This window comes from Macaca thibetana, chromosome 10 (genome assembly GCF_024542745.1).
Source record: "Macaca thibetana thibetana isolate TM-01 chromosome 10, ASM2454274v1, whole genome shotgun sequence".
Taxonomy (NCBI): domain Eukaryota; kingdom Metazoa; phylum Chordata; class Mammalia; order Primates; family Cercopithecidae; genus Macaca; species Macaca thibetana.
The window spans coordinates 10,551,670-10,566,562 of record NC_065587.1 but is presented as its reverse complement, the minus strand read 5'-3'; the positions used below and the strand labels follow the sequence as shown (position 1 = coordinate 10,566,562).

Here is a 14,893-nt window from a genome sequence, read left to right as displayed (position 1 = left end):
GCCAACCCCGTGATCCTCCTACTGCACATGCAGGGGGTGAGCAAAGACTTCAAGGTGTTCTTGATCTGGGTATTTTAACGGAATTACTTTGTAGATCCTCAGCTTCCACCAACTGTTTTCATTCTTAAAGATGATCTGCCTGATAACTGACTTAAATTCGAAATAACTTCTTGCACTTGATACAGAAGAAGGTCAGCTCTGTGCTCATCTGGGCTGAAGAACACCAGAGTACCAAACATGGGGGAGCCTCCCTTAATTACTAACAAAGGTGTCCTATGCTGGATTTCCTTCTTTTTTTTTGAGGCAGAGTCTCACTCTGTTGCCCAACCTCCACCTCCCGCAACCTCCACCTCCCTGGTTCAAGCGATTCTCCTGCCTCAGCCTCTTGAGTAGATGGGATCACAGGCACATGCCACCACTCCCAGCTAATTTTTGTATAGTAGAGTTGGAGTTTCACCATGTTGGTCAGGCTGGTCTTGAACTCCTGACCTCAGGTGATCCACCTGTCGTGGCCTCCCAAAGTGCTGGAATTACAGGCGTGAGCCACTGCACCCGGCCGATTCTTATTTCAAACGGCTAAAGGATCAGAGTTAAGCATACACATATATACACATTTACTGAAGAAATTTTATGATTTTTGTCATACTCCTGTTTCATAAGTAACTTGTAAATTTAGCTATGCATTATATTCCATATTAAAGAGAAGTATTGACTTATTAGCTTGTTTCTATATTTGTTAACTTCTTAAACAATAGATAAATAAATATTTTTAGGTCTCATTTTAATTGTGACCTGACCATTTATAATCTGCCTTATAAGATAGATATGTTTTGTCATTTATTTCACTTACAATCTTCCTGACTGGGCACGGTGGCTCACACCTGTAATCCCAGCACTTTGGGAGGCTGAGGAGGGCAGATCACTTAAGGTCAGAAGTTCAAGACCAGCCTCCAACGTGGTGAAACCCCGTTTCTGCTAAAAATACAAAATATTAACCGGACGTGGTGGCAGGCGCCTGTAATCCCAGTTACTCGGGTGGCTGAGGCAGGAAAATAGCTTGAACCCAGGCAGCAGAGGTTGCGGTGAGCTGAGATCATGCCACTGCACTCCAGCCTGGCAACAGAGTAAGACTCCATCTCAAAAATAAAAAATTTTTTCCTTAGTTAGCATGATTACATTTATTTGAATTGAAGAATACATTTTAGGACTGAAAGTTAGATTTGGCTGCCTGTTTTGAATAGATTATTTGATGAAAATATATTTAAAGCATATATAGAAATTAAAATTTTTTTTCTAATAAAATGCCAAAGATGTAATGAAATGAACAGTATTTCAGTTTTCCTGATGCTAAGTGTGTTGAACTAAAAAGGATACCTCTGGGTGAAAGAATAGCAAGAATAATTGAAAGTTTCTTAATATGTCTTGATAAAGCCTCTTTGTTATATTATCTCAAAATTAAGAATTTGAATGCCTAATGACTGCTTAACTAATCCTTATTGATTCTTTTGTAAAACAGATGGTTTCTAATTCTGTCCTTTTAGCAAAATTGAAAATACACCTAATTGAGGCTGAGTGCAGTGGCTCATGTCTGGTAATCCCAGCACTTTGGGAGGCCGAGGTGGAGAGTGAGAGAGGGAGAGAGAAAGAATACCTAGTTGCATTGTTAGGTGATAATGACCTATCTAAAAATTATATTTTAGTATCTATGTTACTGGGCTAGGGGGAAGAACATATACTTTAAAAGAAATTCGGAGAAGTAATTCATGTTATAACAAGACTCCTTCTGTTCCCATCTACTTATTTATATGAGTAAGATTTCTTAGTGCTTTATGTCAACAAAGAAATTTAAAATAAGATAGTAGAGAAAACTCTCATTATAGTAAGGAGTCTTGGTTACCGTGGATATCTGAACTCATTTAGAAACAAAGTGATTCATCTTCTTAGAATATGCATTTCTGATAAAATTTCACTTTTTATGTTTAAAATTTACCAAAATTTATAATATTTATTTGGTGTGTGCCTGTGAAAAGTAAAGCTGTATAAATATTGGAGATTATAAAAATGACAGAAGAGTAATTGTATCTATGCTGCAATTTGGACTTAGAACAGTTGTGTTAGGATGGCCAATTATGGGTGATTTTTAAAAAATAATTATAGTTATAGAAACTAGTTTGCTTTTTAATGTATAGTAAAAAGAGGAGAAAACAGAACTGTAAACAAAGAGTGAAGGCAAGATCAGTATAAGGACAAGTTAATTTAAGAGCATTTCCTCAAGGATGTAAGAACGGAGCCAAATGTTAGTCATGAACAGACCATGAATTAGGGTGTGTGAAGATGAGAGAGAGTAATTCTGGCAAGGACAGATGAGGCAGGCAAAGGGTTGTCCTTGCGTGAATGATAAAAGCAGGTGATAGGCAAGGGGCATGTCTTATCTCTGCTTGTACCTCAGCTCCTACTAACAAGGCCTGGCACAGAATACATTGTCCATAAATATTCATTGAACTTAACTAAATGGCTTAATTTGAGCTAAAGCTCTGTGTTTGTGGGCTGGAAATTTCAGGGAAACCACTTGGTGGACTGAGGAAATTTGGTTTTGCTATAGTGGAAAGTACAATAAAGTCAGTATTTTCTTGGGTTTAGAGGTATGATAGCTTGTAAATAGCCAAAGGTCACTAGCAAAGCACTGTCTCTTCTTTGTTAATGCAGCCACTAGAGCACAGTGTCCCAGAATTCCTTCCATCAAAATCCACCAGACACACTCCATATCCTAGTGTCATGCCGGTTACTACGTGACATCCAAGAAAATTATGTACATCTTCGCCTGAATTTTCCTCTTATACTTTGGGGTTTGTAGATGGAACCTTTCAAGGCAATTTTCTTACCTATTCTTTCCCTGATCCCTTGGATTATTTTTCCTGACCAAACCTAGTGAGGCAGTGCTGAGACTGCCCTACTGTGGTGGTACTTGATCCCCAAGTCTCTAGTGAGAAAGGTGGCCGTTTCTCTAAGGTTCTCGGAGCTGCTGAGCTCTTTCCTTGCGTGCTTAACTTTTTCTTTCTCTTTCTCTTTTTCTCTCTCTCATTCTTTTTCTTTCCTTCTTTCCTTTTCTTTTTCTCTTTTTTTCTTTTTTTGCCCTTTTTCTATAACTCTTTAATTTTCTGCATTTCATTTGTCACCAAAAAAACTCTAAGCAGTTGAAATTAAAGAAATTTAATTCACTGGCCAGGCACGGTGGCTCACGCCTGTAATCCCAGCACTTTGAGAGACTGAGGTGGGCAGCTCACGAGGTCAGGAGATTGAGACCATCCTGGCTAACATGATGAAACCCTGTCTCTACTAAAAATACAAAAAAATCAGCTGGGTGTGGTGGTGGGCACCTGTAGTCCCAGCTACTCGGGAGGCTGAGGCAGGAGAATTGCTTAAACCCGTAGGCAAAGGTGGCAGTGAGCCGAGATTGTGCCACTGCACTTGAGCCTGGGCGACAGAGTGAGACTCGGTCTCAAAAAAAAAAAAAAAAAAAAAAAAAAAAAAAAAGAAAAGAAATTTAATTTACTATGGGTTTTATAGAAATTTTAGAGTAACTTCAAAGAAAATTAACGTGTAAGGAATGGTTCCTCCTCTTCTTAATAATGCTAGCATTCATTTTAATCTTTGCCAGAAACCTAGGTTATTTCCAAAAGCTCTTTCTCAATGATTAGAACTAAGCTTTCAGGTAGCCTGGAATCCAAGCACCTTGGCCTGGTTTTTTCAAAGGCAGAAGTGTAATTTACCCAAGGAGCAACCTGCTTAGGCCATTAAGGCTATGTCAGAGAAAACCTTTGTTCCTTGCAACCTCCTTGCCCTCCAGTCTAATGACATTTCTGCTATCTAGGATGAAAGAAAGAAAAAAATGCCTCCGACTCTTCTTTTTTAAAAAAAATAATAGGCTGGGCACGGTGGCTCATGCCTGTAATCCCAGCACTTTGGGAGGCCGAGGCAGCTGGATCATGAGATCAGGAGATCAAGACCATCCTGGCTAACATGGTGAAACCCCATCTCTACTAAAAAAATACAAAAACTTAGCCAGGCGAGGTGGCGGGCGCCTGTAGTCCCAGCTACTCAGGAGGCTGAGGCAGAATGGCATCAGAAGGCGGAGCTTGCAGTGAGCCGAGATCGTGCCAGTGCACTCCAGCCTGGGCGACACAGCGAGACTCCATCTCAAAAATAATAATAATAATAATAATAATAATAATAATAATATAAGGCCAGGCACGGTGGCTGATGCCTGTAATCCCAGCACTTTGGGAGGCCGAGATGGGCAGATTGCCTGAGCTCAGGAGTTTGAGACCAGACTGGCGAACAGGGTGAAAACCCATCTCTACTAAAAATACAAAAAATTAGCTGGGCATGGCTGCGGTGCGCCTGTAGTCCCAGCTACTCGGGAAGCTGAGGCAGGAGAATTGCTTGAACCCAGGAGGTGGAGGTTGCAGTGAGCCAAGATCGCGCCACTGCACTCCAGACTGGGTGACAGAGTCTCCATCTCCAAAATAATAATAGTAACAATAATTTCATTTGAAATATTTTCATCTCATTCTAAAGATTTCTGCTCCCCCCCAAGTCATCTTGAACTAGTAAATTGAGTTACAAAGTGTGAAAGAACACTGTTCTTTATATAAATAGCAACATTTTTCACATGGGTCAGGAAGGTATTCAACTTTTACTTGATTTATTATGTGTTCATAAAACTATCCCAGACAACTAGGATAAGCACAGGGGAGGAAAAACACAACCTGGGCCCCTAGTGGGATTTGAATAGATGGAATTGAGGGCCCTTTATGGGTATAGTGTGGAGTCTGGCCTGGCTAGAGTTGCACATCTCGGGGCAGAGAAGCTTGGCTCTGCCATAGTGGGAGCCTTGCTTGCCTCCCTGGGATGCCTGCGCTTGTGCTGCTGCTCTGTGCTCCCTGTGGCTCATTCTCATTTTTGTCCCGTTTCATCATTTTAGTCCTTTATTTTACTTTTTTGAGAGTTTTTATGAACAGGTGTCACGTACATTCTGACCCAAATGAATGATGGACCCTGTTAGACTCCATCACCTAGCTTCTGCTATGTGGCTTCCGGCTCTCCAGCTCTGTGAACTGGGAAAACGTTACCCATGGAGACTCTTCCCCTGAAGTTTACCTGGGGCTCATGGCAAAGTGAACTCAGAATCTCGAACTACCCACCTGCTCAAGCTTTGGGGTCTTCCTCATTGCTTAAAGACTACTTTCCGGCTGGGCACGGTGGCTCATGCCTGTCATCCCAGCACTTTGGGAGGCCGAGACAGGTGGATCACAAGGTCAGGAGATCGAGGCCATCGTGGCTAACATGGCGAAACACCGTCTCTACTAAAAGTACAAAAATTAGCCAGGCGTTGTGGCGGGTGCCTGTAGTCCCAGCTACTCAGGAGGCTGAGGCAGGAGAATGGCGGGAACCCAGGAGGCGGAGCGCAGTGAGCTGAGACTGCACCACTACACTCCAGCCTGGGCAACAGAGCGAGACTCCATCTCAAAAAAAAAAAAAAGACTACTTTCAAATTTTTTTTTTTTTTTTTTTTTTTTTTGAGACGGAGTCTCGCTCTGTCTACTTTCAAATTTTTCTTTCTGATTTGCCCTGACCTCCACCCACCCCACGCTCAGGCTGCCAATTCTCTTCCTAAAATACAACTAGTTATCCTCTAACATGCTTAAAATTTTCACTGTCCTCTTGTCCTAGAGAGAAAAAAGATCCCAACTCCTTGGCCTAATATATAAAGACCCTACATGACACGACTCTTCATTTCTCCCCATCCCCCAGCACTCTCCGCCTCACTTCATCCCAGAGTTAGCTAAACATTGGAATCATTTGAACGTGTCACCATTCCCTAAACACACTTGATTATCAAGAGTCAGAGCTTTGTACTTGGTTTGCTTGACTTCCCCAAATAGCTACGTTAGGCCCTAGATCACATGTTCCTTCTGCAAAGCCTTTCCTCCCCTGAGATACCCTGACTACAACTCTGTCACTGCTGTTACACTACATTGGCTGGATGTAGTCTTCTCCATCTCAGTTGGAGAGTGGCTGGCCCCAGCATCCTGTCTGGCACAAATGTCAGCTGAATGAAAAAGGGCCTGCAGGAATGCACTGAGACAGACCTAATCGATGGCAGTCATACATGTCTTCACACCTTCACATGGAGACATCACTTACTTAGCGAGCAAGAGCCTAGATCAAAGCTTGGAATCAAAAATACCTGTTTCTGAGTGAAGAAACTCTGTGAATTAGTCTTTGAATGACACTTGAAGGCATTCGTGGGCTGTGCTTCAGAACTCTTGGTACTGATGCTAGAGACTTATAAAATGTGGTCTTCTCCTTTATAGGCTTCAGCTCTGGCGGCATGGACTATGGCATGGTTGGTGGGAAGGAGGCTGGAACTGAGTCTCGCTTTAAACAGTGGACCTCCATGATGGAGGGGCTGCCCTCTGTAGCCACACAGGAAGCCAATATGCACAAAAATGGTAAGAGAAGCACTGAAAGCTAGAGCCCCCAACTCACACCAGGTCTTGATGAAACATTCTATAATACTGTTTTGAAGTACAGAACTTGGTATTCTTTTCCTCCTGAATCCCGTGATTGCCTGTGGAGGAAGGTCACAGTCATGTGTATGTTGAATTACAAGAAATATAAAGTGCTAGTTCTAATTAAAGAGAGCAGAATTTTTCAGCTACCATGATTGAGGGTAGTAGCAGTGAACTTGGGCACCCACCAAGGTGAAACCCTAATAAGTTGGCTGAGGGAACAGGGTCAGCTTGTTGAGTTTGTTTTGCTTTGTTTTGTGGAGCAAGGGATCGTAATAATACCTGTCTTGTTGGTTGGTTTGAACCATATTAAGTTTATCAGCTTTTTAAAAAATTCCTGTCTTTTAATCTCCGAAAGATGACTAATAGATCATAATACATGAGATTTGAACTTTTCACAAAGCTTTCTTGTTCTATGTGAATTATAGTGTCTGCAAGTCAGCGTTGAAGGGCATTGCAGGCTTTGGTGGTGATGTTGGTCGGCTTTTCCTCTCAATTTCTCTCTGTAAGGGCTTCTCCATTTCCTGTAAAACAGATAAAAGGTCTCAGAACCTTCCTTCAGCCTTTGTTTCAGTGTTTGTTTCATTTGACAGTAATTCACTTGGACTTAACTGTATCCATGAGAACCAAGTATAAATAGGTGTCTGGCTGTTCCTGCTGCAGCGCCCTGGCAGGCCTCAGCCCCAGCCAAGTCATTCAGTCTGAAGCCTTTCAGGTTTCCTTCATAAACCACTCTTTAATAAGCCCATCCAGGAGGCCGGTGAAATAGCCACGTGGAGCTCTCTGCCTGCCATCCCTGAGCATTATCGTTTGGTTTCATGGCATGAAGTCAAAAGTGATTTATTGAAATTGTAAAATCTGTTTGTGGACTGAATAATCTAAGCCCACTGTCATCTATAGCTTTGGGCGCTTTCAGTGCTTCCTTAGGCTGATGATTCACCAGGTCCCCTTGTCCCCAAAGACATGATAGGTGCATGATAATAAATATGAAATGGCATGTGAGAGGGTATCTCAAAGGCAAAATCTCTAGTTGCCTTTTTAGAGCTTATAGATCATGTTTTCCCATCTCCTTAGCAATCCCCAAAGTAATTGAGCTTTTCATTTTCCACTGCTTCACCATAATGCACCTCTGAGCCAGATTTGTCAGTGGCTCCAGAAAAGTAAATGTCCTCTTAGCTGAGCGTGGAGATAGTTTTGATAATATTCCCATTAGGCTGCATCACCCTGGAAATAATTTTATCCCTTCACAAGCAGCATCCTAAGAATAGATCAAGTGACCCAATACCGTATATAAAATTCATTTGAGAAGTAAGTAGACTGGTATCTCACTGACGCCTAAAATTTTATTTAAAGTGCATGTTTTGTTAGTTCAAGGCAATTTTAAGCTTTTAATTCTTTTCCTGCCCCGTAGCATATAAAAATGCATGATGGGGGCACCGACAAAACCACTGAAGTGCTCTCAGGAAACCAGTTACAAAGGATTTGCTGTTCTTCATGTGTGAGGCCATGGATCCCAGAGCTGCAGAGTTCATTGCTGGTCTTGTGCTGGCAAAGACCCTAGGCGGGAATTCCATCTCATTGCGTTGGAATTTAAAGTAATTGCAGATGCTTTTCCCTCCAATGGACTCTCTGTTTACCCTACTGCTTCCAGCTAATCTAAGCCTGATCAGCCAGCCCTTAAGAACCTGGGTGGGTAGCATCAGTAGAAATTTAGTTAAAACCTTCTTATGTGCTACAAATTGTTAGAATTTTCCCCATTTGTTAGCATAGAAACTAGGGATAATGGTCAGATTCTTCGTATGTGAACGTTTCATTAATTTCCTAAGACCATGGAATTTTAAAACTGAAAGGAACATTCAAGCATGAGAACAATCTTGTGTGCCTAAGTGAGGAACTGAGAGGCTCAGAGAGGCGAAATGACTTGTTGGGCATGCTGCTTAGTAATTATGTGCTGAGTCTCGAATGCAACCTCTTATTCCAGTGCTGTTTGTATATACTCCGTCAGCTTCAGAAGACTGTTTGTTTGCATTCCAATGAATAAAAAATAGACAAGTTCTATTCATAGGAGTTATTTTGGATGATTTAATCTCCTCTCTTTTCTTCAGGCGCTATAGTGGCCCCTGGTAAGACCCGGGGAGGGTCACCGTACAACCAGTTTGATATCATCCCTGGTGACACACTGGGTGGCCATACGGGTCCTGCTGGTGATAGCTGGTTACCTGCCAAATCTCCACCAACAAATAAAATCGGAAGTAAATCCAGCAATGCCAGCTGGCCTCCAGGTATTGTCCAGGAAATGCTTTTCCAGGATAGCGTTTGTTTTGTAATTGTGAGTTTCAGGTTCAGAATACATTGCTTTTGTGACTCATGTTACTAAGGTACTTGCTTTCATTTTTTCATTCAATAATTGTTAGAAGCAAGGCATGTGCTATGGGAAGACAAAAGATTTTCATTAGATGGGGAATCTGGGGATAAGTGACATTGTAACTGGGACTTGGCATTCGTCCCACGCATAGGATGCCTTGTAACATGGGTTCTTTTGAAGTGTCTGTTGAATTGATCTGTTAGTTCTTAGGCAAGTATTTATTATCAGTTAGGCTCTAGATATGCAGTAGTGATTGCAATGAGATTATTTGTTAATATTTTTCTTTCTTTTGAGACGGAGTCCTCACGCTGTTGCCCAGGCTGGAGTGCAGTGGCGCGATCTCGTAAAGCTCCGCCTATTCTCCTGCCTCATCCTGATAGCTAGAAAACCGCGCCCCGGCTAATTTTTTGTATTTTTAGTAGAACGGAGTTTCACTGTGGTCTCGATCTCCTGGTGATCACGAGATTATTTGTTAATATTTTTCTTTCTCTCCTCTTTTGTTGGATATAGTAATCTATTCTCATGATAGAAAAATGGGAACATGGCCGGGCGCGGTGGCTCAAGCCTGTAATCCCAGCAGTTTGGGAGGCCGAGACGGGCGGATCACGAGGTCAGGAGATCGAGACCATCCTGGCTAACACGGTGAAACCCCGTCTCTACTAAAAAATACAAAAAAACTAGCCGGGCGAGGTGGCGGGCACCTGTAGTCCCAGCTACGCAGGAGGCTGAGGCAAGAGAATGGTGTGAACCCGGGAGGCGGAGCTTGCAGTGAGCCAAGATCGCACCACTGCACTCCAGCCTGGGCGACAGAACGAGACTCCGTCTCAAAAAAAAAAAAAGAAAAAGAAAAATAGGAACATTTAATAAAGCAAAAATTAAAATCAGTAATTCCATAAATATATGTCCTCCTAGACCTCTTTCTGTGCATGCGTATTTGTGACATGAATATGTATACTTTCATTTTATTAAAGTAGAATTTTTTTTTTTTTTTTTTTTGAGACGGAGTCTCGCTCTGTCGCCCAGGCTGGAGTGCAGTGGCCGGATCCCAGCTCACTGCAAGCTCTGCCTCCTGGGTTTACGCCATTCTCCTGCCTCAGCCTCCCGAGTAGCTGGGACTACAGGCACCAGCCACCTCGCCTGGCTAGTTTTTTGTATTTTTTAGTAGAGACGGGGTTTCACCGTGTTAGCCAGGATGGTCTCGATCTCCTGACCTCGTGATCCACCCGTCTCGGCCTCCCAAAGTGCTGGGATTACAGGCTTGAAGATTTTTTTTTAACGGAGTTTCGCTCTTGTTGCCCAGGCTGGAGTACAGTGGTGCGATCTCAGTTCACTGCAAGCTCCGCCTCCCAGGTTCAAGCGATTCTTCTGCCTCAGCCTCCCAAGTAGTTGGGATTACAGATGCCTGCCGCCACGCCTGGCTAATTTTTTGTATGCTTAGTAGAGACGAGGTTTTGCCATGTTGGGCAGGCTAGTCTCGAACTTCCGACCTCAGGTGATCCGCCCGCTTCAGCCTCTCAAAATGCGGGGATTACAGGCGTGAGCCACCACGCCCGGCCAAAGTAGAATTGTATAATGCAGATTGTTCGTATGTGATACACATTGCTCTTTCTCTTCACGATTTGGAAAATGAAAGTTTATTCTGTCACATAGCTTTAACATTTTAAAATGATTTAGATTGACCAATTGAAAACTTCTGAGCTCTCGTGAATATTCTAGGCTTTCTCTTGCTAAGCTAACTTATCCCTGCTGGTTATCGCTGGACATTCTATGTGGCAGTATCATTTGTGTTACATTTTTTGCATTTTGGCCGACATCTGGTAAGGAAAAGGAGAAAGACCACTGATCTCTAGCCCATATTTTCACCAGTTCGTGGCCTAGATGCTTGGATAATTCTTGTGAACACCAGAGTCCTTACTCCTGCCTCCCCTGCCTTCAGCCCTGAAGTCTCCTGGGAGCAGGAGGATCAGGTTACCGGGGCCAGGCTGTGATGAGCTGTGGCTTCCAGTTCACTACCGCAGACAGTGTGGTAACACAAAGGTGCCGTCGGCAAGAGTGTATGTTCATACTGATTTTTTTTTCCTTAATTTTGTGATGAAAATCTAACAGACAATAAATTCAGTATTTATACTTTTCACAGACCTATTTCTTAGATCAAAAAAGTACTATTATCATTTTTTTTTATTTAAACAACCTTCCTTCTCTAATATTTGTTTTCCTTGTCTCAGAATTCCAACCAGGAGTGCCATGGAAAGGTATCCAAAACATTGACCCTGAATCTGACCCCTATGTCACCCCAGGAAGTGTGCTGGGGGGTACAGCCACATCTCCCATTGTAGATACTGACCACCAACTGCTGCGGGATAACACCACAGGTACTTGAGCAAAGCATCTCTTATATATTCAGCACCCAGCATTTTCATAGTTGTCAGTTTGTGACTTCATTTGTACTTGCTGGTACCTAAAAGTTTAACCAAAAAATGTAAGAATATTGCTTTTCACATTTATTTGTTAGACATATTTTGTCCTCCATTCTATTGAAGTTTAAATAAAATACTCTCAAGGTTTCCCTGGTTATACTGACATTTATCTTCAGTATTTTCTTCTTCTTCTTTGTTACCCAAGGGTCTAATTCTTCCCTCAACACCTCGCTGCCTTCACCTGGTGCCTGGCCCTACAGTGCCTCTGACAACTCCTTTACCAACGTTCATAGCACTTCAGGTATGAGTGTGAATTTTTGGTTTCCCTTTGGTTAGCACTTTTTCATCAGGTTCCCTTTTATAAAGGAAATTGGCATGTATTTCGTAAGGTATACTCTTAGAGAAGTTCAGTAGCATAGGCCAGTATAGATGGAAGCACACCCTTTTCTATTTGCTATATCTTTGAGGAACTTCTAGTCTCAGGAAGGATGAGCCAGATACAACTTTGGGATGAGCTGGCATATCCAGAGGGCTGTAGTCATGTCCTGATGACACACACGCTTCTCTTTTTTGAGACGGAGTCTCGCTCTGTCGCCCAGGCTGGAGTGCAGTGGCACGATCTCGGCTCACTGCAAGCTCTGCCTCCAGGGTTCACGCCATTCTCCTGCCTCAGCCTTCCGAGTAGCTGGGACTACAGGCGCCCGCCACCACGCCCGGCTAATTTTTTGTATTTTTAGTAGAGACTGGGTTTCACTGTAGTCTCGATCTCTTGACCTCATGATCCGCCCGCCTTGGCCTCCCTAAGTGCTGGGATTACAGGCGTGAGCCACCGTGCCCGGCCAACATGCTTCTCTTTTACCAAGGCTGCTAAGAAGTCAAGGGTCATGAGAAGAACCAGTTAAGGCCAGGTTATTATTCCTAAGGTAGCCAATTATGGCTGGCTTTTCTCTAAAAATCCTCCCATTTATAGACAAAGGCTAAGGGCAGATGGCGGAAGGAAAAGAGAAGGAAAAAAAAAAAGGACCTTGATTAATTTTAGCATCTTTTGGTAAGTTCCTCATGTTTTTTTGAAAGACATTAGGAAATGGAAAAGTTAGTAGATATAATAAAGGCTTTGAAGTCACTCACTGAGCATAGTGCCTTCCTGGTTGGTAGACATATTAGTAATTGGCACCTTCAGTTTTCACAAGTCAGACCTTAAGCTGTTAAAGTCATTATGACTTACATGCTTTGCTTAGGCAAAAGCAAATAAAGCAGACCTTTATCCACCTATGAAGATGCTGCAGGCTAGTGGGCTGCAGATTGTCTTGTTTTTCTTCCCACCTCTGTGTCCTATCAGTAGTGCAACAATAACCTACCACTCACCGAGTGATCCCGCAGGCCAGGCATCATGTTAAACCTTCCACATGAATTTTTATTTTACCTTCACCAAAGGCTATGAGTAAGTCCTGTTGTTATCGCTCTTTTGTGGATAAAGAAACTGAGTGAGGTTCCGAGAGCTGATATAACTTGCCTCAGTTCTGAGCACGTGTGTAAAGGAGACATCTCAATATTCCAGGTTTTGAACCACCACCTTACATTACACTTTTGTAAGATTTCTTTTACATGTAAGAACTTACTCTGATTACCCATCTCTTTTACACTTATAAATGCCCATATCTCAGATTGAACTATATATCTTTTTCCAGCGGTTGAAAATTCATCTGAGAGATGGCCCAAGAATCACCTCAGACTTGTCTAAAACTGAACCTGTACTTCCCCACCCCCAAAAGCGTCTTTCCTTCTCAACTCAGTTCTTTATGTTTCTTAATGATCTCGGCCGGGTACAGTGGCTCTCGCCTGTAATCCTAGCACTTTGGGAGGCCGAGGCGGGTGGATCACAAGGTCAGGAGATCAAGACCGTCCTGGCTAACATGGTGAAACCTGGTCTCTACTAAAAATGCAAAAAAAAAAAAAAAATTAGCTGGGCATGGTGGTAGGTGCCCGTAGTCCCGGCTACTCAGGAGACTGAGGCTGGGGAATGGCGTGAACCCGGGAGGCGGAGCTTGCAGTGAGCGGAGATCGCGCCACTGCACTCCAGCCTGGGCGACAAAGCGAGACTCCGTCTCAAAAAAAAAAAAATTATGATCTCATGCATCATTTAGTTACAAAACCTCAGTATTTTCTTCCTCTTTCCTCTCTCTCTCTCAATCCCTGGATCCAGGCAGTTATGATTTCTCCGTAGTGATTTATTCTGCAGTCATATTTCAAATATCCATTCCTTCTGTTCCATTCTATTTACTGTCACAGTAGTTTAAACACTCCCTGCTGAATCCATTGCAAAAACTCGTAATAGTATCTTAATCAGTCCCCAGCCTACCTTTGTAACCTCCTTTACCTCTCTGCTCCTGTGGACTGTTAAACCGAAATTGAGGGGGAACATATTCCATGCAGAGACAGTTTATGTTGAAACTTGGTTTACACATTCCTGTTTCTTTGTGCCCATCCATTTATGTAAATCCTTCAAGAGCTGTCTTTATAAAGCCTTTGCTGCAAGCCCAGCATTCTTGGTCCCCTCTGCGTATTGAACATACGTGATGATGATGGGGTCACCACTTCTGTTGCTCATCTGTTCTGTCTTCCCATCTGAGCTTGAGGTTCTTGGGGATAATTATGTGTATTACTCACGGCACTGATTTAGTGCCATATGCATAGTAAGCCCTTAGTGAATATTTCTTGATTGTTTTTAAAGAATCTGTTTGAACATCAATATCTAATAAGCTGGATCAAGGCTCAAGACAAGCGTAATTTACTAATTACTTTCCATTCAGTCAATGACTATTTATGGAATACTTTATTCTGCTAGGGTTCACATTCTCACTGTTACCCAGAAGCTGGTATCTTTAGGAAGACTCTCCTTGCATGTGTCCTCCTTTTCAAGTCATTTTTAGCTAAGAAAGCAGTAGAGAATTGGTTATCTTATTAAATCTTTAATTCATATGATAATTATATCAATTCAGAGTAGCAGTCACTGAAAATTTTCTGTTCATTATGCTCTAAGAACAGTGTTACTTTGTATCACTGTGCTTGAAATGTGTACTATTTTTAGAATATAAATGTGTATGTATTTATGTGTATGTAGATAAAACTCATGTGTATTTGTCAACAAAAGTGAACCATCTAACCTTATTCGTTCCTTAATTTTCTCTTCTTACAGCAAAGTTCCCTGATTACAAATCAACATGGTCCCCAGATCCCATAGGACACAACCCCACTCATCTCTCCAACAAGATGTGGAAAAACCATATTTCCTCCAGGAACACTACACCGCTGCCCCGCCCACCTCCTGGTCTGACCAACCCCAAACCATCATCTCCCTGGAGCAGCACAGCACCCCGATCAGTCAGGGGGTGGGGGACACAGGACTCACGGCTCGCCTCGGGTGAGGAGGATCTGCCTAAAGGAGTGCCATTGTTCATCCACAAGGGGCTTTTGTTAACACAGATGGTGAAGACACCAAGAGGTCTTCCCAAGAGAGGAAGTCATAGTTGTCTGGT

General features: G+C 42.6%; 1 protein-coding gene across 11 annotated transcripts in view; it reads left to right on the top strand.

Moving 5' to 3' along the window:
- TNRC6B (trinucleotide repeat containing adaptor 6B) overlaps nucleotides 1-14,893 on the top strand; it is a 284,641-nt gene that overhangs the window by 261,762 nt on the left and 7,986 nt on the right. For all 11 annotated transcript variants that reach the window (XM_050805810.1, XM_050805808.1, XM_050805807.1 and 8 more), the window contains 5 exons: nucleotides 6,378-6,515; nucleotides 8,681-8,857; nucleotides 11,166-11,312; nucleotides 11,563-11,658; nucleotides 14,554-14,778. In XM_050805810.1, the coding sequence (XP_050661767.1) occupies nucleotides 6,378-6,515; nucleotides 8,681-8,857; nucleotides 11,166-11,312; nucleotides 11,563-11,658; nucleotides 14,554-14,778 (783 nt within the window). The remainder of the gene's footprint in view (nucleotides 1-6,377; nucleotides 6,516-8,680; nucleotides 8,858-11,165; nucleotides 11,313-11,562; nucleotides 11,659-14,553; nucleotides 14,779-14,893) is intronic.